This window comes from Hypanus sabinus, chromosome 30 (assembly GCF_030144855.1).
Source record: "Hypanus sabinus isolate sHypSab1 chromosome 30, sHypSab1.hap1, whole genome shotgun sequence".
Classification (NCBI taxonomy): domain Eukaryota; kingdom Metazoa; phylum Chordata; class Chondrichthyes; order Myliobatiformes; family Dasyatidae; genus Hypanus; species Hypanus sabinus.
The window spans coordinates 9,729,002-9,752,420 of record NC_082735.1 but is presented as its reverse complement, the minus strand read 5'-3'; the positions used below and the strand labels follow the sequence as shown (position 1 = coordinate 9,752,420).

At 43.1% G+C, this 23,419-nt stretch overlaps 1 protein-coding gene across 2 annotated transcripts in view; it reads right to left on the bottom strand.

Moving 5' to 3' along the window:
- Nucleotides 1–23,419, bottom strand: part of LOC132383398 (mitogen-activated protein kinase kinase kinase 5-like) — a 195,583-nt gene that overhangs the window by 123,331 nt on the left and 48,833 nt on the right. For both annotated transcript variants that reach the window (XR_009508658.1, XM_059954299.1), the window contains exons 6-7: nt 21,983–22,089; nt 8,889–9,059 (exon numbers count right to left, since the gene is read on the bottom strand). Coding sequence is in view for 1 of the 2 variants with exons in the window: in XM_059954299.1 (XP_059810282.1) it covers nt 8,889–9,059; nt 21,983–22,089 (278 nt within the window). In the remaining variant the exon portion in view is untranslated. The remainder of the gene's footprint in view (nt 1–8,888; nt 9,060–21,982; nt 22,090–23,419) is intronic.

Sequence of the window (23,419 nt, the reverse complement as noted above, 5' to 3'; positions counted from 1 at the left end):
TGCGGCTGCTCGATCATGTGGCGAGTCAATTGGAGCTCCCCAAGCGGAAGGCGTTCTCTTTTTGGTGCGGGTTTTGCTCCTGTTTGTTCTTAATCCACACAATACGTAACATTTTGGCGACGAACATCAAGGCAAGAATGGCTGCTCTACCATAAGCACCCTATCCATTTTGTGCTGCAGCTATGGCAAACCTGGCTTCAATGGAAAACAACCGTCCTGACCAATTCTAACACTACCAGCAAAGCTGGAGGAAGCAATGAAACTCAAAGTGCTCTGCGTGCACTCGGGCAGAAATATTTTGATGCTCTGCACCTACAGAGTGAATCTAAACTGACAGACATATTTGAGGCTTTGGACAATGTTTGGGGGATGCAGCGCAATTTTTTTTACAGCACAAGTTTTCACAGCTGTGACAGACTCCTGACGAAAGTGTAGACGGTTTCATCACGAGGGTAAACCTAGCAGCACAAGAACACAAGTACAGAGATATTTCCCAGATAAACTTGGAGAAGCGATGCTTAGATTGTGGGAGTCCAAAATGGGAGGGCACAGGAGGCCCTCCTGTCTGAGAAGCAACAGCTCCAAGCTAGAAGGCAGTTGGAGCAAAGAAGTGGACACTGTTTTCCAAACCCACGACATGGGCCACCAAAACCAGCCTCCTTTCTTGGTTGCGTTCATTGTGGACCACCAGCCTGTGAGATTTGAGTCCGATACAAGGTCAGCCAACCCCTTGGTAAGCAAATTATCCTTCGGCCCTTTTCCAAAATTATGAACTCTGAACTCTGTCCCGCAGCTGCCCCAGCGACAGCTCAGGTGTGTGTGGGGTCTTCACAGCAGAAGTGGTTCACCAGGAAGAGCTGGTTCACCCACCCATGCCTGTGGTCAGGGGAGGCCAACAGCCCAACCTTCTGGGCAGAAATTGGACTTAAAAGATGCCATTGGTGCTGCCCTGCATCAACTGTATTGGGGTGAACCCTGCATTGAATTCTCTATCCACAGAGAACAGTAGAGAAGTACCAGCGGGTTTTCCAAGCTGATTCTTTGGGTCAATACCATGTTCCAGCAGCTTAGTTTAAGGGGAACTGACAGACAAACTTTTACAAGCCCCCCCCCCCACCCCGCCCACAGTGTCACATGCAGTTGGCCCAAAAGTAGAACTTGACCAATTACAGAGACATGTTTGGTGTCAGAAACAGTCAACACGTCGTCACACAGCAGGAAAACTGGCTACTGGCTGTGGGTCCAGCATGGTCACAGTCAAGTAGTGGAGCTGGCGCAGAGATGGACAGATAGTTAGGTGACACTATACGCCAATGAACTGACAGAGGCCCCAGGGAGACTACAGAGCACCCTCTGCTGAAGACGCTAGCATCCCAGCGGATGAACCGAGGGACGCTGCATCAAGAGGAGATTCAGAGTGCACAGCCTTTGTCGCCAGCTGACCAGGAAGACACAGAGAGAGAATCTGCCTCCCAGCAGCAGTCCAGAGGGTACAGCAGCCAGTTGCCGGCTGCCAAGCGGGATAGAGACTTCCTCATTTTGCTGTTGACCTCACCTTTTCACTTCCTCTGTGGTTCCCATCGATGGGGGGGGGGGGGGTACACCACATCAGACCAATCATGAGGACGTGGCATGCAGTGAGTCAACTGGGATCCCTGCATGTGTGCGCTTCATCTCATGGGCTCAGCTTGTAGCTCCCACACTGCAGGTCGCTCAGCCTGCACCATTACTAACACGACTCAGTGAAAACGCTCGATCGTACTCCCCCCTTTCCGTTCTTTCTCCGTGCAATGCAATAACCAAGCTTTCTCGGTGAACGGAGTAAATGCCTCCAAAGTAACATCTCTGCCAGTTGATGGGGATCCCAGGTCATGACAGACGAAAGCAGGGAGCAAACATCCAGTGAGTCAGTCTGCACTTGTGTCTCTATGACAGAATCACAAGAGCATTCGTCAACAATGGAAGGAGGCCACAAGTCCCTGGTGACCCACCGTGCTACACGCCACATGGAGTAGAATCTACAGATCCTATATGCAACTCATCATGGAGTTATACGGTGCACAAACAGGCCCTTCGGCCCTTCTAATCCATGCTGGCCTATCCAAGTATCCTATTTGCCCAAGTTTGGCCCATATGGCTGTAAGTCTTTCCTTTCCATGTACAAATCAAAATGCCTTCCAGACTTTGTAATTATACCCATTTCTACCCCTTCTTCTGGCAGCTTGACCCGTATACCCACCACTATCTGTGTGGAAAAATCTGCCTCTCAAAATTTCCTTTAAGTCTTTTTCCTCTCCCCTTAAGCTTAGACACCATAATTTTACACTTCCCTCTTCTGGGGAAAAATAGTGACTATTGATATTATCTAGACATCTCATAATGTGATAAACCTCTATGAGGTCACCACTATTCACTCCAGGGTCAACAGTCTCAGCCAATCCGATCTGTCCTTACATCTCAAGCCCTCCAATTCAGACAACTTCCTTTCACTCCTTCCAATCTAGTGTACTGCTTTTAATATCCACACTGTGGTCTGCTCCACGTCAGAACGACAAAACGCAGGCCAGATAGCAGACCTGCAGTCGGTCCACAGGGTGACTCCGACCTCCCTCCAGTCTGCCACTCTAATCCTCCACCACTCTCCCTCCCCTCACCCGCCCGGCCACGGTCCCCCGTGCTCCTACAACGCGGCCAACGCGAGCCCAAGCAGCGGAGAAGAACATTCTGGGAATAGTGAGCAGGTTAGGCAGCATTTTATGAAGGCGAGTATTTAACGTTTCAGATCAGAGATCTCGACTGGAACGGAGATAAACAAAACAGGTTATCTGGAAGTTAGAGAAAGAGCGGGGAAGAGATGGATGGAACAACGAAGAGAAAGGCAAAGCCAGGGCTGCCATGAGGATAACCCGTTGCTGAAGGTATCTGGTAGATTGGTTAATGAGGGACATTAAAGAGAAATATTGCAGTTTTGTTTCAGGTTTTCAGCATCTGTTATTTGCTTTATATATATTTGTGCGTCCTGTAAAACAGGCTGAGATGGAATAAAGTTTCCTGCCTGTCTGAGATGGAATAGAGGGTCCCACCTATCTGAGCGAGGGAGCGAGGGAGGGAGAATTTCTATATGAATTCTGGAATGTGGCCACCATCTAAAATCTGCCTCACAGCACTGGCTAGCAATAGGAACAGAGCCAGACATCACAAGGGAATTCAAAGTCCATCGTTCTTATCAACATTCTGCACAGTGAACACACAGCTAAACTGAAACTAATAGTAAACTATTTAAGAACTTTTTAAAAGCTATTTATTAATGCTTTTTGGGAGGGTGATTTTATTTTAGATGCATATCATATTTATACTGAGTTAAGATACTGTATGTAATTAGTTTTGCTACAATAAGTGTATGGGACACTGGAAAAATGTTGAATTTCCCCTTGGGGATGAATAAAGTATCTATCTATCTATCTATCTATCTATCTATCTATCTATCTATCTATCAGCATTGGCTTAGGCATGTGCTTCCTTCTTTGATACACAACATATTTTTAAGAAGGTGTGTTAATATTCAGATTAGAAGTATTTACTAATATTTTGTCTGATAACTAACATTAGAACCAGTATGGAATGGAAATGATCAGAGAATAACATGGAATTTTTTTTTAAAATGGTGCTTGACATTCTTTCCAACGCACAATATGGACAACCACGGGTTAATTAACTCTTCAGCTGTTAACTCCTTCACTTGACAGCAGTGATGTGAATTGGAAAGGTTCAAGTGCTGAAATCTCTGGCCTCACTCCAATGTCATCAATAACCAGAGGAGGTTGAAACCAGCAGCAGGATTAAGCTAGTAAACATCTGTAACCCCACTCCACGTACCTGCCTCTCTCATACCCCAACACTGGAGGATATGAGCATCTCCCTCTGCACTCACTTCTTTCCAGTACCAAAGCCTTAGTTCATTTGCTTCTTCTCTTTCAAAGATGGACACACTCATAAGTAGAACCTACTAAAGTAACAACACCCTTCCCTGTTCAGAGAGTAGTTTTAACTGAAATTCACCTATTTGTAGTGATTGAACCAACCAGTTAATGTACAGCTCTGAATTGGCAATGCATTTATGGAAATGAGAAAGATATGGGCTTAAATGGCAATTGAATTCCTGTCCTGGTTTTCAAGGAGCATCTAATGTCCTTTGATCTCATGCGTGATTAAATAGAGATAACTATATACATGTATGTATAAGTACATATATATTAAATAAGTAGTGCAAAAGGCGGAAATAAAAACGTAGTGAGGTAATGTTCATGGATTCAATGTACATTCAGAAATTGGATGGCAGAGGGGAAGAAGCTGTTTTTAAATCATTGAGTGTGTGCCTTCAGGCTTCTGTACCTGTTTCTTCATGGTAACAATGAGAAGAGGGCATGTCCTGAGTGGTGGGGATCCTTAATGGTGGACACTGCCTTCGTGAGGTATCACTCCTTGAAGAGGTCCTGGATACTATGGAGACTAGAGCCCATGATGGAGTTGACTAATTTTACAACTTTCTGCGGTCTACTTTGATCCTGTGCAGTAGCAATCCCTCCCCACCTCCCCCCACCCCACAATACCAGACAGTGATGTAGCTAGTTAAAATGCTCTCCACGGTACATCTGTAAAACTCTGCGACTGTTTCTGGTGACATACCAAATCTCCTTAGACTCCTAATGAAATATAGCCACTGTCTTGCCTCCTTTCTATCTGCATTGTTCCAAAGGCCACAGGGTGTCAGAAACTCTCCTCCTCAATCTCGGCTTTACACTTTTCTCCCTTCTATTTACACCTTCTCGAATCACTCGGGTTCCACTTTTGTCTAGTTACATCAAGGTGATACATCCAGAATAGCGGTATAAACCCAGAAGGTGTCTCCTAAAGTTACTGACAATTGAATATAACATTCTTGCAACATTCCCGTGCTTCTTTTCACAACAGAAAAGAGGGAAGTGTATTGAATGGTCAGTACACTATGCAGAATAGTTCCTCAGGAGAAACTAACTCATCTGCCACCTTGCCATCAGATGGTTGGCAGCTTCAAGTTCTTAGATAGAAGTCCCACCACTGGTCCGGCTGTGGACAAGGAAACATAACAATACTTCCAGTTCCACAGAATTTTAAGGAGATTTGCTTTGTCACTGATGACTCTTACCAATTTTTATAAATGCACCACATCATGGCACGGTACGGCAGGACAACAACAACAGCCCAGCCTGTTGTGCAAATCATCCTCGTCCCCACTTCCCACTGCCTCAGAGAGCAGCCAGCATAATCAGCGCATCTGTAGATGTGAACTTCCCACGGTTCAGGGCACTTACAAAGACAGGTGTGCAAAAAAGGATCATTGGGGACCTGAGTCACCCCAACCACAAACTGTTCCAACTGCTACCATCTGGGAAACGGTACCGCAGCATAAAAGCCAGGACCAACAGGCTCCAGGACAGCTTCTTCCACCGAGCCATCAGACCGATTAATTCATGCTGAGACAACTGTATTACTATGTTATATTGACTACCCTGTTGTGCAGAATATTTGTTAGAAATTACTATAATTGCACATTGCACATTTGAACAGAGATGTAACGTTAAAGATTTTTACTCATGTATATGAAGGTTGTAAATAATAAAGTCAATTCAATTCACTCATCCTGGTCATTCCCTCTTCTCCCCTCTCCCGTCATGCCGATGATACAACAGCTCACCAGACTCGTGGACAGCTTCTGTTCCATTGTTATCAGACCTGTCAAACGCTCAAAGATGAACTCTACACTTTATCTGTCTATCTACCCTGCACAACTGCAACACTACCTCCTGCATACAGTTTCCTCTTCACTCCGTCTGGCACGATCTGTCTGACTGGTTCTGTGCTTTAGCTTGCCACATGTGACAATAGCAAACCAATGCCAAACTTACCTTCAAAGATCTCTGGACACTAACCCCAAGCCTCTGCGCTGCGCTAAAATGTTAATAGTTTTAATTTTTCCCATTTGAAGGAAGTAAGTTCTTTACACTCAAGATGCAGCATAATTAGGGCTCCATGTAGTTAGTTGTACCTTCTGCCCACTTTCTGAATGCTTACCCTATTTATTGATTGCTGCTTCTATCAGTTAGAGACTGAGTGCCAAGGTCTCTTTCAACTGCAGGCACAGAAGCATGCTAGTGTTAATGCAGATAATAAAGCGAGGGAGACTGAAAGGCAGATTCCTCCTTCCAATGGTCAATACTTTACCTTTGATTTGTATCATACCTTATCTGCCATTACCCCATTCAGTGGTACACTGAATACCCTCTATCCAATTATTCACAACTCTCAACAGGCTGCATCCTCTCAGGGTGATATTTCAACTTATCAGTGGTGCTCCATCCCAACTCTCCAGGCCCTGATCCTGTACCCACCCCCCCTCACCGAACTCACTGAGACCCCTCTCCCAAGTTCCTTCTGAACCTTGGGGCAGCACAGTAGCATGTGGGTTTACAGCGCCAGAGAAACCTATCAGTCCTCACTGGCTGTAAAGATTTTGTATGTTCTCCCTGTGACCGTGTGGGTTAGTAAAGTGTGGGGCATGTTTTGTTGACACTTCCACGCTGCCCAGCGCAATCCTTATTGATGAGATTTGATGCAAACAACACATTTCACTATATGTTTCGATGTTCGAAGGTACACGTAACAAATAGAGCTCATCTTTCATTGTTAAACCCTAAAGAGTGTTTGTGGTGATTTATATTTTACTCTTTCTACGTCTCTTCTAATATTTACATCTGTGCACTCATAATGGTTCTGTGACACTAGTTTCCTTTGAGATCAATAAATTATCTATCTAAGCTCAGCAGGACCCCATTCCCACAGTCATTTTAACTGTCCTGACAAAGGGTCTCGGCCCGAAACGTCAACAGTGCTTCTCCCTATAGATGCTGCCTGGCCTGCTGCGTTCCACCAGCATTTTGTGTGTGTTGCTTGGGTTTCTAGCATCTGTAGATTTCCTTGTGTTTGTCATTTTAAATTCATCTATTTCCCTTACTCCCTCTAAAACTCCATTTCCCGTACTCCTTTATAAACTCACTCCTGCCCTGTCTCCCGCTCTTTAAACACAGCTGGTTCCCTGGGGAAAAAAATGTTAGACTACATCTTTAAAAAGAGTGAATTAGAAGAATCTTGTGCTATTAATAGTTTATCATCTGATATTCTAGAACATCTGTCAACGCAGCACCGAAGTATGCCAGAATGTCCGGAACATGAGAAAGTCTGCCGATGCCTGAGATCCAAAAGTTCCAGCATCTAGTGTGTGTTGCCAGAACATCGGAATTTTACGGCACATTTTTTATGTTTTTAATTTCTTCCTTTCGAATCATTGACATATAATCCATTCAATTATTTTGCAATGAGTTTCAAACTTTATATCATTGATCTGGAACAGAAACAGTGGAAGTCGAAGGCAGAACTTTGGGCCTCAGTTCTCAACTTTCCAGCCAGTTACTTCTTTCTACTAATGATTCCATTTACTATCCTTAAGTAAATTCTACCATGAATCATCAAAGTTTTAATGGGCAGTCTTGGAAGAGGAAGTCTGTGTCAACACCTTCTTAGTCAATATTGTCATGGACTTCCTTTTACGTTCTTCCCTGTCTACAGCCATCTGATTGGGCAATCCCCGGGTTTAACGATGCCACTAGTGACTTAAGGCTTGGAAGGGAATCAGCAGCCTGCATTAGGCTGCATCTCAAGTGGCCCTCGCTGTAATGCTGGACACCAATGGAATTCAGCAGTGTCCAGGACCTCAAATGCCAGGCACTAGGCTGAGGAATACCTTCGCTAAGCAATTGAAGTGAGCGAAACATCCGATTCCCCTTCCACTTGAATGGCAGTTCCCCACATCAAAATTATAGATTCAATCCTTAGATGCTTTTGGCTTTTACATTTGTTATTACTCATTGTGGTTTAAATTTAGTTTTAATAACTTTGTACACGCTTAAGTATCCTTTAATTTTGGAATCATGTGATTAGAATCGCGATTTATAACAAGTACATTTAAACACAATTACAAACCCTCAAAATCTTTAACATGAGTTGACGGGAACCTTAAAGATTTAGTAGGAACCTGAGGGGCAACTTTTCCCCTCAGAGGGTGTGGACATATGCAAAGACCAGTGAGAGGGAGCAGCAGAGGTAGAAAGAAAAGATTTGAAGCAGCAATTTCCAACCTTCTTTTCTGCCATGGACTCCTACCATTAATCGAGGGGTTGGTGAACCTCAGGTTGGGAATCCCTGATTTAGATGGCAGGGAAATAGGACCAGCTTGGATAGACATCTTAGTTAACATGGAGGAGTTTCAGTAATCCATTACTTGAGGCTCGTCTCTGACAGAAGCTCAGTAGTCCAGTTGCTGGCAGTTCATCTGCAGTGGGGGCGGGGGGGGGGGGGGGGTCACTACGACGTTCTCTGTCACAGAGTCAGGCTCATCCTACCCACCCCCGCCCCCCTCAGCAGCAAGTCAACCGAGCACGATTAGATCATCGGTGGCCCGACCACGGTCAAGGCGTGCCCACGGTAATCAATCCCACTCATCTGTGTAGGATGCAAGAGAGGCCCCGTAGCAACACAAAGGGACGACATCAGAGACCGAACCTTTAGCTTGCTGTCCGTGTAGGACAGGCTGACAGGTGGGTGCAGAAGGCAAGAACTGGAGTGGGATACAGAGGACTAGAAACATTAGGTGCAGGGCCGAATAACCTTACAGAATTACAGCTGGTGTCAGTATATTTAGCCCACAGTATCGATTACAAAGTAGAATAAGAGATGGACAATTCGGGCCAAAGGGCCTGCTTCCCAAACATTCAAAATCCAAGTTTGCTTCTTACCAGTAACACGACTTGTCTCGACTCTCACAGTCCGTGAAGTTGGAAGTGATGAAGATATCTTTGTATATGCGCCCACAGAGGCAGTAAAGGTCAGATGAGATCTGCGTTCCGGTCTCCACCACTGGCAGGATCACGGAGAGGGCCTTCTCTCGGTCTCCAGCTTGGTTCCTCCTATTGCGAAGGGATGGCATAAAGACTGTAAAACCTTCTACTGGTGTGCAAAGAATAATGATTCATAAAAGTGGAGGAGATTTCCACATGGGAAATGTGCAGAGAAATTATAATAGAGATCAGGGAAAAGACAGAGACATTTACCATAAATTTCAGTTAATTGGGGCAACTCATAAAGAGTGAGAACTAATCAAGAAAATTGCCGGGATTCCTTTTGTTTATTTGGGACACTATGCCACTTAATTGGGACAGGAGACTGTTGCCCAACAGTTTCTAACTGTCAACTGTCAAATCTACTTGTGTGGCAGTTAGACTCTACACTGTCCTTAGAGCGAACTGTTTTTAACTAGTGTCACTTATGTGTGTTTGTGTTTTTGTCACTGACAGTTGGTGAGAAGTAAGCAGCAAGACAATTCAGAACTGTTTGTCAGTACCTCCAGTTGAACTCTGTCTCTTTGTGTGTTTTCCCTCTAGCTGTCAGTCTGTGTTTTTGTATTGCCATGTGCTCATTTGTTTTCATGCCCCATGTGCTCCTATCCCCATCCTGCTCCACTCTGGCCCCTGTATCACCGAGTACTCTGTCTCTCACCTGTTTCTCATTATTACCTGTATTGCTACCACTGTGTCTCATTGTGCTCCACCTATCACCTGCCTCTCTGTTTATTGCTCAGTGTATTTCAGTTCTGTGTTTTCACCCATTTGTTGCCAGATTGTGCCAATGAGTTTTCCTGAGCCTTTCCAGCATTTGTATCTGAACTCTGTCTGTCTGAATAGTGACTCAGCCTGTTTCCCAATACTGGTTTTTGGATTTCTCTGGAATTTTTGATCTCCGTCTGAACTTTGATGCCGACTTTGTTGCCCCCCCCCCCCCCGATTTGCTTTTCAGTAAATATCCCAGTGCACACAGTACTTGGTCTATGATTGGGTCCCTGCTTCAGCGGCCTGATGCTGTTTTGCTCAATGCGGTTTCAAACATACAGGCTTGGAGATGCCAGAAACAGCCAGGAATGAAAATGAAACATTTTTCACTACAAAGAACTTTAAGATACTGACAATCATCTTAAATGTTACAATGAAAATGAAGATCTGCAGGACACAATCACTGAAAGGACTGTGCAAAGGCAGTCCATTATCTGCAGTAGATGTCTGTGGTGATTTAGTTCATCTACAGTCAATCTAAAGAACTCAGCAGCGTATACTGGGTGAATTCCTCCACCAGTAACTATTAGGAACTAATACAGTTTTATAGTTGTATTAATACATTTAAATACATAATTTGCTCCTCATTTTGTCTTTTTTTAAAATATACTTTAACTATTTCCATGAAATTTGGACTAGCTGCTTAATTGGGCCAAAATATACTGGCCTTGATGTGTCCCAATTAACCAGAATCCACAGTACTTTTAAGTTTATGTCTGCAGGTAGAAAACATTAAAAAAATACCCAGGAAACAGTGGGGAACCAAAATTATTCAGTGGATTATTTAGTATGCTAATAATATATTTATTACAGAGGTTATGTTTTATGAAAGCTGCCAGATTTCTTTTCATTTGTTTACTCACTCCACGCTTGAGCATAGACAGCTAGTGGGTGGATATTGAAAATAATTCTATTCAATATGACAAAAGACTTCTGCACAAAATTTAGAGTTCACAAAATTGGGGAGATATATTAACGTGAACAGACGATTAGTTAATGAGTGTAAAAAGGAAGGAATTATATATTGCTTTGGCTTGGAAGAGCGTAAAAGATGCATATGAATTAGTAGCAATTATTTACAAAGTATACTGAGGAGACCAGGTTTAATGTAATCAAGTTTGGTGCTAATACAAATCAGTGGAAAAGCAAGCCACCTGGGTGATCACAGGGAAACTATCAGTGGATTATAAACCCGGTGGCCACTTCACTAGATACCTCCAGTATCTAATAATCTGGCCACTGTGAGTAACTTCATGGTCTTCTGCTGTTTTTTTAAAAAATTATTTATTAAATTTTTAGAAAATTACAAAGGATAAATGTAATGATAAAATAGTACGAAAGAGAAAAGATAATATTAACCCTCCCCCCTTAACCCTTATCTAAGAAAGAAAAAAAAGAAAGAAGAGAAAGAGTGCCTGGATATCAGAGGATCCCCACATGCTCCATGGAGTTCAAAATAATTTTTATTTTTATTTTTAATTTTCCCCAATTACTTTATAATTTTATCTTCAAAGGACCTATGTATTTAATCCTATCTTTTGTAGGTATGGGAGCCAAATTTTCAAAAATATATCATATTCATTTCTTAGATTGTATGTAATTTTTTCAAGCGGAATATAATTATATATTTAATTATTCCAATGATCCATAGTTAAATATAAATCAGATTTCCAAGTAATTGCAATAACTTTTTTGGCTACTGCCAATGCAATTTTTATACATTTTTTCTGATACTTATTCAATTTAAGTTTCGGTATTGTCCCTTCAATGTCTCCTAATAAAAATAATACTGGACTATGTGGGAGTGGTACTCCAGTAATTTGTTCCAATAAGAGTCTTAGATTTATCCAAAATGATTGAATTTTAAAACAAGACCAAGTAGAATGAAAAAAAGTACCAATTTCTTGATTACATCGAAAACACTGGTCAGACATATTTGAATTTAATCTATTTATTTTCTGTAGTGTTATATATAATTGATGTAAAAAATTATATTGTACTAATCTAAGTCAAACATTTATTGTATTTCTCATACTATCAGAACATAATCTTGACCAGCTTTTTCCATCAATTTTAACATTCAAATCAGATTCCCATTTTTGTCTTGATTTATGAATTCCTGATTTAATTGTCTGATTTTGAATCAAACTGTACATACAGGATGTAATTTTTTTAATTTTTCCTTTTTGAATTAATATTTCTATTTCACTAGGTTTTGGCATCAACATTGTTTGACCCAGCTTTTCTCATAAATAAGCCTTTAATTGAAAATAACAGAAAAGAGTGTTGTTTGATATTTTATATTTATTTTTTAATTGATCAAATGACATCAATATATCTCCTTCAAAACAATCATCTATATATTTAATCCCCTTTTGGAACCAATTATGTAAAAGTTTATTATCCATTGTAAGAGGAATAAGCCTATTTTGAATTAAAGTTCTTTTTGCTAATAAAGATTTCTTTATCTCATCATCCATATTTACCTTATTCCATAAATCAATCAAGTGTCTTAATATAGGAGATTCTTTTTTTTCCCGTATCCATTTGGATTCCCATTTATATATAAAATCTTCTGGTATGTTTTCTCCTATCTTATCTAATTCTATTCTAATCCAATCCGGTTTTTCTTCATCAAAAAAAGATGCAATAAATCTAAGTTGATTTGCTTTATAATAATTCTTAAAATTTGGAAGTTGTAACCCTCCTAAATCAAATTTATATGTCAATTTTTCCAATGATATTCTTGACATCTTTCCTTTCCAAAGAAATTTCCTTACATATTTATTCAGTTCTTGAAAAAACTTCTGAGGCAACTGTATTGGTAAAATTTGGAATAAATATTGCAATCTAGGAAATATATTCATTTTTACAGCATTAACTCTACCTATTAATGTTATTGGTAATGCCATCCATTTATCAAGATCCTCTTTTATTTTTTTAATAATGGCAAATAATTTTGTTTAATGTCTTCTGCTGTTGTAGCCCATCCAGTTCAAGTCTAATAGTGTTGATCATTCAGAGATGATATCACTGTTGTAACACAGAGTTATTTGAATTACTGGCAACTTCCTGTCAACTTGAACTAGTCTGGCCATTAACTTCCGATCTCTCTTATTAACAAGGCATTTTCACCCACAGAACAGGCGTTCATCCAGTTCCAGTTAATTCTCTCTAATCTCTCCCATTAGCAACACTTTCATACTCACTGGAAGTTTTTTTTTGTTTTTCACATCATTCTCTGTAAACTCTAGAGACCATTATGTGTGAAAATCCCAGGAGATCAGCTGTTTCTGAAATGCTCAAACCACCCCATCTGGCACCAACATTCCACAGTTAAAGTCACCATTTCTTCCCCAGTCCGATGTTTGGTCTGAATAACAACTGAACCTCATGTCGGCATGCTTTTGTGCACTGAGATGCTGCCACATGATTGGCTGATTAGATACTTGCATTAACGAGGTGTACTTAATAAAGTGGCTATTGAGTGTATTTCAATTAACTAGGTGGACAAGAATACCCAACTAGTTAATCGAAAAATATGAAGAGCTCTATCAAATCTAGCCTTAGTTACCTTTGTTTTTAAAGGACAATCTCACCTGTTCTCTAATCTCGCCAGGTAAGATAAACCTTCTCGCCGGTGTATGGCCTGAACAGTTTTCCACACATGGCTGAAATGACACCTCCACTTCCCCAAATGCCTGGTTTTAATTAACTGAGCCAACCAGACTTCCAATCACTCAAATGCAAGCAGTGAATCATGGGCACGTTTAAATTGAACAACCAAGTCTTAGGGCCAGTCATTTCACGTGCAAATCCTGATCATCTAAAGTTGATCTTCATGGTAATATCACAACAGCTGGTAAACCTGACAAAATATTATTCTGGATACATAGGAACTGTTGGAAAGACTATAATTTGTTGCTAATATCCAATTATCCTCAAGGTGGTAATATTGCATTCTTGAAAATGTGTGTGCTCATGTGCGTGGTCTCGTGCATGTGCTGGGAAAACTTTTATAGTGCTGATGGGTTGAGTTTTGGAGAAGTTGCTCCACACAATGACAAAACACGTATCGACACCTGATAATTGTGTGACTCAGAGGGGAACCTATCCTTGTCCTCCCAGGTTTTGAAAACAAAGTGTCTGGGAGGGGTTGTCAAAAGAGCATTCAGTTTGCTGCTGTTCATCTTTGCATGGGTAAGCATTCCATGGAACGTGTGCCGGTGATGGAGGAAGTGGTTGTTTACAGTAGCTCAGCTGCTAAGCAAGTGGATTTCTTCGCACACTTTGTAGACTTACGATGCTACATTACATTATATCCCCTGCACTGAACAATACCAAAGCAGATACGATCACTAGTGCCAACGAGGAGCTCTGGAAATGAATTTCATGAGAAAGAAAGGATCCGGTCCCATCCTAGTTATGAGCCCATAAGACACAGGAGCAGAATGAGGCCATTTGGCCCATCTAGTCCACTCTGCCATTCGATTGTGGCCGATTTATTTTCCCTCTCAACCCCATTCTTCTGCCGTCTCCTGGTAGCATTTTACAGTATGCCATTACTAATGAAGAACTTAATCAATTTTGAAATATACCAAATGACTTGGCCTCCACAGCCGTCTGTGGCAATGAATTCCACTCTGTAGTTAAATTCCTCCCCATCTCTAAAGAAACAACCTTCTGCTTTGTGGTGCGCCATCTAGTCATAGACTCTCCCACTACTGGGAATACCCTTGCACATCCACTCTGACTAGGCCTTTTAATGTTAAGTAGGATTCAATAAGATTTCTCCTCATTCTTCTAAACTCCAGTGAGTACAGGACAAGAGCAATCAAATGCTCCTCATATGTTAACCCTTTCATCCTGGGATCACTTTCATGAACTTCCTCTGGACCTTCTCCAATGCCAGCATGCCCCTCCTTAGATACGGGGCCCGAAACTGCTCACTGTACTCCAAATGTGGTCTGACCAATGCCTTATAAAGTCTCTGTTACCCCAGTTAATGAGCAGCATCCTGCACATGCTCTACAGGCACCAGATAGTTCTTTTGCTGCAGAAATTAGTAATAAACAGCAATAATTAGTACCACTGAGTGGGATGTCTGAGGTGTTAGTATTTTGGCTCTTTGCTGAGATGAGGGAGGTAGTTGCCTTTGCCTCCTGATTAAATAACACACAGGATCTCCCTGCTGTTGGACAACAAAGCTCGCATGAGCTTGCGGGTGGTGAAGGGAATATCGAGTAGAAATGTTTCATGATTATTATGCAGGTTTCCAAATATTGTTCAAAGTAAACCTGTTATCAAAGTGCACGTATGTCACCATATGCAACCCCGAGATTCATTTTCTTGCGGGCAATCACAGTCAGTACAAGAAACACAATGAAATCAATGGAAGACCATACCCAACTGAGCGGAAAACTCTGCAAATACCGAAAAGAAACAAAAACAAAATAATAATTAATAAATAAACAGTAAATTTCAAAAACATGAGATAAAGAGTCCTTGAAAGTGAGTCCAGTTCAGTGATGGGACAAGTGAAGTTATCCACTCTGGCTCAAGGGCAATTACTGATCCTGACCCTCCTTCCTGATGGCAGCAGCAAGAAGAGAGCATGTCCTGGCTAGTACAGGCCTTTAATGGTGGACGCTGCCTTTCTGCAACAGCACACCACGTATGTAGATAAGCAGAGACTTTACTGAAATTACAGTGTCACGGCAGCATTACAAGAGCACGTATACAAATATTAGAAGAGAAGTAAGAATGAACAAGATAAGTTACCTCAAACAGTCTAACGGTGGGGTGGGGGGGTGGTAATCATCACTTCTCCTGCTATAGGTTGACTCATTATAGAGCCTCATGGCTGGTGGTAAGATTGACCTCCTATAGCACTCGTTGGGAGCAGCACAGTCGTCTTAGTTTATCACTAAAAGTGCTCCTCCGTTCAGACAAGCTGGCATGCAGAGGGTGAGAAACATTGTCCAGAACTGCCAGGATTTTCTGGAGGGTCCTTGGTTCTTCACAACCTCCAGTGTGTCCAGTTTGACTCCTATAACAGAGCCAGCCTTTCTAATCAGTTTATTGAGTCTGTTGGCATCACCTGTGTTGATGCCATTGCCCCAGCACACCACCCCACAGAAGAACAATCTGACGATAACAGACTGGTAGAACATGTGTAGGAGAGGTCTGCATACTCCAAAAGACCTGAGTCTCCTCAGGAAGTAAAGGCAATTCTGGCCCTTCTAGTACACAGCAAAGGACCTAGTTTCCTCAGGAAATAGAGGTGACTCTGACCCTTCTTGTTCACAGCCTCTGTGTTGATGCTCCACTCAAGTTTGTACTCCAGGTGCACCCCTAGGTACTTGTAGGTCCTCACCATCAATAGCAACAGAGCAGTGCAGGCTTAGTCTTCCTAAAGTCTATTATCTTACTGATGTTGAGCTGCGGATGATGCAGCTTGCACCATTCGACAAAGTCCTCCACCGGGACCCAGTATTCATCCTCCCGGCCTCCCTTCATACACCCAAATATTGTTGAGTCATCAGAGAAATTCTGCAGATGATGTGACTCACTGTTGTATCTGAAGTCTGAGGTTTACAGCGTAAACAGGAAGGCAGCCAATACAACCCCCTGTGGGGCCCCAGTGCAGCTTACAGCCATGTCTGACACACAGCTCTGAAGCTGCACAAGCTGTGGTCTGCCAGTCAGGTAGTCCATTATCCAGGATACAATGGAAGTGCCTATTGAACGGAGTTTTCCCCCCAGTAATGAGGGCTGTATGATATTGAAGACACTTGAGAAATCAGGGAACGTGATCGTCACAGTGCTGCCTTTGCCGATCCTTATGGGAGTAGGCCCTGCTCAGCTGGTAGACGACAGCTTCGTCGACTCCAATGTGCTCCTGGTAGGCAAACTGCGGGGGATCGAGGCTGATCTGACCGGGGGTCGGAGGTGAGCCAGGACCAGCCTCTTCAGGGTCTTCATGATGTGTGAGGTCAGGGCCACTGGACGGTAGTCATTCAAGACTCGCCATTGGCCCTTCTTGGGCACTGGGACCACACTTGACGTTTTCCACACAGTCGGGACTCAGATTGAAAACGCATTGGAGAACTCCACACAGCTGCTCAGCACACTCCCTCAGCACTTTGGGGTTCCCACTGTCCAGTCCCAGTGCTTTGCCATGTCCGAGTTTCCCCAGGGCCCTTCTCACCTGCTCTGTAGTGAAGGTGAGTCCATGATGACTGGGGAGTTGGTAGAAGGTTGGGGCTGGGGTAGGTGAAGATAGTTGGCATGTGGAAGTGTGGGTGATAGGTGCAGGGCACGGTAAATGGGCTCAAAGGTGATGGACTTTACTCGCGATGGACTGGTCCGTATCCACTACCTTCAGTTGGCTTTTCCGTACAAGGGCATCAGTGTTTTACTGGTAACTATTATGCAGGTTCCAAGTATAGCTCAAAGTCAATTTATTATCAAAGTACATATGTAACCAACTTTATTTTCACATAAATGCCTGCTAGAAAATGAATCTAAAGAACTGCAGTAAAATTTATGAAAGTTGTAGACAAAGAATAACAAGCATCCAAAGTGTAAAAGAGGACAAATTGTGAAAATAATAAATTTAAAAAGTCAGTAGATAATACTGAGAACATGAATTGCAGAGTCCTTGAGAAAGAGTCTGTAGGTTGTGGAATCAGCTCAGAGCTGAGGTGAGTGAAGCTGTCCACACTGGTTCAGGGGCTTGTTTGGTTGTTGAGTAATAACTGAACCTGGTGGTGTGGGACCCCTGGCTCCTGTACCTCCTGCCCGATGGTAGCAGTGAGAAGAGCACATGACCTGGATGATGGTTGTGGTTTTCCTGTGGCAGCAACCCCGGTAGTTGTGCCCCGTGATGGGGAGAAGTTTGCCAATGATGAACTAGGCTGTATCCACCGCTCTTTGTTAAGACTTCTCCAGTCCTGGGCATTGAAACTTCCATTCCAGGATGTGATGAAACCATTCAGGACACTCTCCACTGTGCATCTATAGAAGTTTGCCTGTTTTAGACGACATGCACAATCTACACAAGATTCTAAGAAAGTAAAGGCACTGTCGTGCCTTCGTCGTGATGGTTCCAGGACAGATCCCATGATACGGTAGCACCAAGTAATTTAAAGTTACTGACCCTCTCCATTTGATGAGGACTGGCTCATGGACCTCTTGTTTCTTCTTTCTGTGGTCAATAATCAGCTATTTGGCCTGACCTGGTCAATACAATTCTGCTCTTTATAAGAGCTTGCTGTGAATATTGGCTACTCATTTCCAGCAAAGCAACCTCAGATACATTTCAAACATGCTTCATTGCTTGTGGAGTGCTGTATGGGGCACTGGGATCAGGCAGGATGGGTACAAATGCAAGAATCTTCCTTTATTTCAAATCACCCTCTCCTGCTTCATGCCTTGACCAAGACAACTGGCACTTGATTAACTTTATACAAGGTGACCCACCAAACAAAGAGTCCAGGGGTCTCCAGGAATTAAACATTGACCCCCACAATGCATTGTGAGCAACCTGGAAGAAAGACCATCAGATTATTCAAGCAGATATGCATTATTTCCCATTTTCACTGAATATATGTCTGAATCTTTGATTCAATAGTTACACAAGTACTGGAAATGGGAAGAGATGTTTGACTGGAAACAGACTGCAATGTGATTTTTTAAAAATCTCTTGGAATACAAACAAGCAGATTTAGCAATCTGACAATTACCCTTGGCTTCCTATTTATAAATAGAACACTTTACCAAACTATGGATAGCAAGGGACACCTGGTTAAGTTCAGCAGGGGCCTGGGGTGGGAAAGGGTCACAAAGAGCTCCACAGACTGATTGAAGGATGGCTGTGGGCCTCCAAAAGGTGGTTGGTATCAGAAACAGATGTGACACAGTTGACTTCTCCTTCTTATTATGAGCAGCCAGCTTGGAAATAACAAGAAATAACAAGCAGAATGGCCAAAGGAGAATCCTGGATGTTGAGTACTTGGATTTTCGGAAGACCTTTGACCAGGTGCCACACATGAGGCTGCTTAGCAAGTTAAGAGCCTGTGGTATTACTGGAAAGATGCATGAAGTAGTGGCTGATGGGCAGGAGGCAAAGCTTGGGAAGAAAGGAAGCCTTTACTGCTTGGCTGCTGGTGACTAGTGGTGTTCAACAGGAGTCTGCATTGGGAACACTTCTTTTCACATTATATATCAATGATTTGAACAATAGAATTGATGGCTTTGTGGCTAAGTTTGTGGACGATACAAAGAGGCCACAGGAAGAGATTAGGAGAATGGGCAAAGAAGTAGCAAAGAAGAGTTTGATAGATTCTTGATTGGACAGGGCATGAAGGGATATGGGAAGAAGGCAGGGGATTGGGGCAGAGATGAAAATAGCATCAGGCATGATGAAATCAGTGCAGAATCGATGGGCCAAATGGTCTAATTCTGTTCTACATTGTTGGTCTTGGATATGCAACATGTTACTGGTGAATGAAAGCCAGTAAAACTCAATGGTTGATTAGCTTTGCTTTGTCAGATCATTGCTAAAGCAGTCCAGAAGTTCAGGTTGGAGTTTGCAATCTTGGCAAGTAAACATCTCAAAGCCCTCTGGTTTCAAACACCCCAGCTTTCTGCCTGAGCTTTTGCCTCTGCCACAGCACAAATAACTGCAAAAGTTTCTTTCTGCAGTTACTGTTTCCTGCAGAAAGAAAGTTCTCTCCTGTTTTTTCACCCAGGGATCATTTCATTCCTCAGATAACCATATAACAATCACAGCATGGAAACAGGCCATCTCGGGCCTCCTAGTCCGTGCCGAACTCTTAATCTCTTAATCTTCCAGGACAGTCGTCACAGGCCAAGCCTTCCCCACCATTGAGCGGAGTGCCAGCACAAGGAAGCGGCAGCCATCAAAAGACCCACATCATCCAGGCCATTGCTATTCCCAGTGCAACCACAGGCAGGCAGTCCCTCGGTCTCTCACCACCAGTTTCAGGACAGTTACGCAGAATCAGAATCAGGTTTATTATCACCGGCATGTGACGTGAAATTTGTTAACTTAGCAGCAGCAGTTCAATGCAATACATAATCTAGCAGAAAAAAGTAAAATAATAATAGTAAGTCTTATTCAGTATACTGTATACAGATATGTATATTGAATAGATTAAAAATCATGCAAAAATTAGAAATACTGTATATTAACAAAAAAGTGAGGTAGTGTCATCACTTCAATGTCCATTTAGGAATTGGATGGCAGGGGGGAAGAAGCTGTTCCTGAATCGCTGAGTGTGTCCCTTCAGGCTTCTGTACTTCCTATCTGATGGTAACAATGAGAAAAGGGCATGCCCTGGGTGCTAGAGGTCCTTAATATTGGATGCTGCCTTTATGAGACACCATCTCTCGAAGACGTGCTGGGTATTTTGTAGGCTAGTGCCCAAGATGGAGCTGACTAAATTTACAACTCTCTGCAGCTTCTTTCAATCCTGTGCAGTAGCCCCCACCCCCCCCATACCAGACAGTGATGCAGCCTGTCAGAATGCTCTCCACAGTACATCTGTAGAAATTTGAGTGTATTTGTTCACATACCAAATCTCTTCAAACTTCTAATGAGGTATAGTCACTGTCCTGCCTTCTTTATAGCAGCATCAATATGCTGGGACCAGGTTAGATCCTCAGAGATTTTGACACCCAGGAACTCAAAACTGCTCACTCTCTCCACTTCTATGAGGATTGGGGTGTCTTACCATTACCATACAACAACCAAGCTTCTGACCCAGATCACTTCAATCACCTCAACACTGAAGTGATTTCACAACCCATTGGTTGATTTTCAAGGACTTGACAACTCAGGTTCTCAGTACTTTTTGTAAATTTACACAATTTGCCTTCTTTTGCAGACTAGTTATTTGTCAGTCTTTATTTATGTACATTTTTCCACAAATTCTATTGCATTTCTGTACTTTCCATAATTACCCGCAAGAAATTGAATCTCAAAGTAATATATGGTGACATATATGTGTTTTGATAATGTTTACTTTGACTTGATGAAAGGATGTGCACAAGGCCAATATGTTCCAAAGCTACTGTATATTTCATGGTTACTCTGTGAAGCTGCAAGGCCCCACAAACAGTGATATCAAGATCACAAGCTTTAGCCAATATTGATCGCAGGGTAAATTGCAGTCAGGGTGGTCCACAAGCAGTGCCATGGGATCAATGACAACATTTGGGTAAGCAGGCCAGTTGGAGCAATGTTGCCTCTAAAAGTGCAACACTAAGTCAGCACCAAACAGCAATGCTGCCTGGATCAACACAACGAAACGCTGGAGGAACTCGGCAGGTCAGGCAGCATCTATGGAAATTAATAAACAGCCGTCGCTTCGGACCTGCAGCGATCCTCTGGCATTTTGTGCGTGTTGCTCTGGGTTTCCAGCATCTGCAAGACCTCTTATGTTTATAATGCTGTCGGCATTATGGGCCCATGTCTCTAGGAAAGGAATTTGCAATCTTCTGACTGAAACCCTGAAACCAGGAGTGCACGTACCTTCACCGTCACTGGGTCAAGTTCCTGGAAGCCTCTCCCTGACAACGGGGTTTACCCACACCCACGGCACCATCACCTTCTCAAGGGCATCTATGGATGGGCGATCAAATGCACAGGAGCGTGGCAGCTAGTGCATCACTCTACAGCACCGGGTGATCTCCGGCTAGGGTTCGATTCCTGCTGCTGTCTGTAAGGAGTTTGTACATTCTCCCCCGACTGCGTTTCTGTCCTGTGGGCACACTACTTTCCTTCCACATTCCAAAGACATAGGTGTGAACATTAGTGAGCTGTGGGCGTGTAGTGTTTGCCATCAGAAGCAAGCTAACCAGCCCTCACCAATTCAACGCAAACGGAGCCTTTCACAGCAGGTTTTGATGCACATGTGACAAATAAACCTTTAAATCTTTAGAAGAGTAACTAAGGATGGGCAATTAAAAGCTGGCTCAGCCTGCAAGGCCTATATCCCCTGAATGAATATTAAAAACTGCTTAGTCCATTCGCTGCCCCAGTTAGTGAAGCATATGAGAGATAACTCTATCTGATATTTTATCTAAATTCAAAGTTTCAATTTGCTTTGAACTTCTGATACAATACCAGCCGGGGAGTTACTGTTTCTCTGGAACTAGCTGAAGCTGTCGTACAAGGTGAGTGAACCCAGTCCTACCTGTTGAGTGCAAAGCAGTAGTGGAACTTGACGTTGGGTAGCTCAGCCACCTTACAGGTCGGCAGGTTCTGCAGGGTCTCCACCAGTGTGATCGTCGCATCAAAATCCTTCAAAGCAAAAGTACCAGAGTCAAACATTCCCCTGGGGTTAGCTATCCAACACCTGCTGCCTGCTGTGAGATCAGAGTGGGAAGAAATACAGCAACCAAAGCATGATTTCAGTTCAGGAAATATTTGTTTCAGGGCATGGCATATCAAATTCTTACTTTCTTTTTTCCCCCCTCCCCTCCCCCATTTCCTCACCCTTTCCCCTTCCCAGGAAAAGCAGAGTGCCTAGAAATCGTATTGCACACATCAAACATTTGTTGCATTGGCACTAAGCTCAGTAATAAGGGCACATCTGAAAGCAAAATTCTGATATTGCCACCCTTGCTTCAAGAGGGCATTTAAGGTGACTGGCTTCAAGCGCCATTCACACCCAAGCTGCAGGTTTTACGTAGGCCGCAAATGGCTGGGTGGTGTGTCTGCCCACTGACTCATGGGAACTGAGTCAATGTTGTGAAGGAGCCACACGGCTGGGAAACGGGGGAGGGGGTCCCCCGCACCCAACCTTCCTCCTAAGCTACAGTGTAACCACAAACGGGCGGGGGGGGGGCAGAAAGGGCAGTAAATCCCACTCATGCCAAGAGTGGGTAATGAGTAACCATAACACCAAAATGTGGATCAATGGCTGAAAGTTCAGGCACTATTGACAAGCAACCTGTCTTTCTGTAGTGATCCTACCACCAAACAGCCTGGCTCAGCTTCTCCTCGTGACTCTCTACTCACTTTCCCTTTGCACTGAGTGCACCCAGCTGCCTCAGCTCCAACATCCTGCTAGTTTCACTCAAGGCCAGTTCACTGCAGGAGCGTACAAACCGGTTCAGCAGCCTACTCCAGGGTGATGAGATGACAGCCTTCCTTGGCCGCCCTGACATTATTGCTCAACATCGCACTTCACTGAGATTCGAACTCAGCTATGTCAATTGTTTAAGCAGGAAAAGTAGCAAATGAAAGAACTGACATTTACACACTGGCTTTCACAATCCCAGAATGTCCCAGTGTTTTATCATCAAATAATTGTTTCTGTGAAGTCCTCAATGCAACAGATAGTTTACCCACAGCTGGTTCCAATAGACTGGGGGTGAACCCGTCAATTACTCTTTGTAATGGCAAAAAGGAAATGTTAAGACCCTCCTCAGATATTGAGCCGGCTTCTGCTTAACGTTCGACCCAAGAGAGGACTGTGCCAACAATGCACTAAACCCAGACCGTGTACTTAGACCTCAAACCCATAAGGAATAATTTAGTTCCAGATTCACATCAAACGCAGCATTTGATCCAAAGTGTGCTGCCGACCAAGGTTCCAAGCAGGTCTGGGCAAGCCTCACGGAAGACA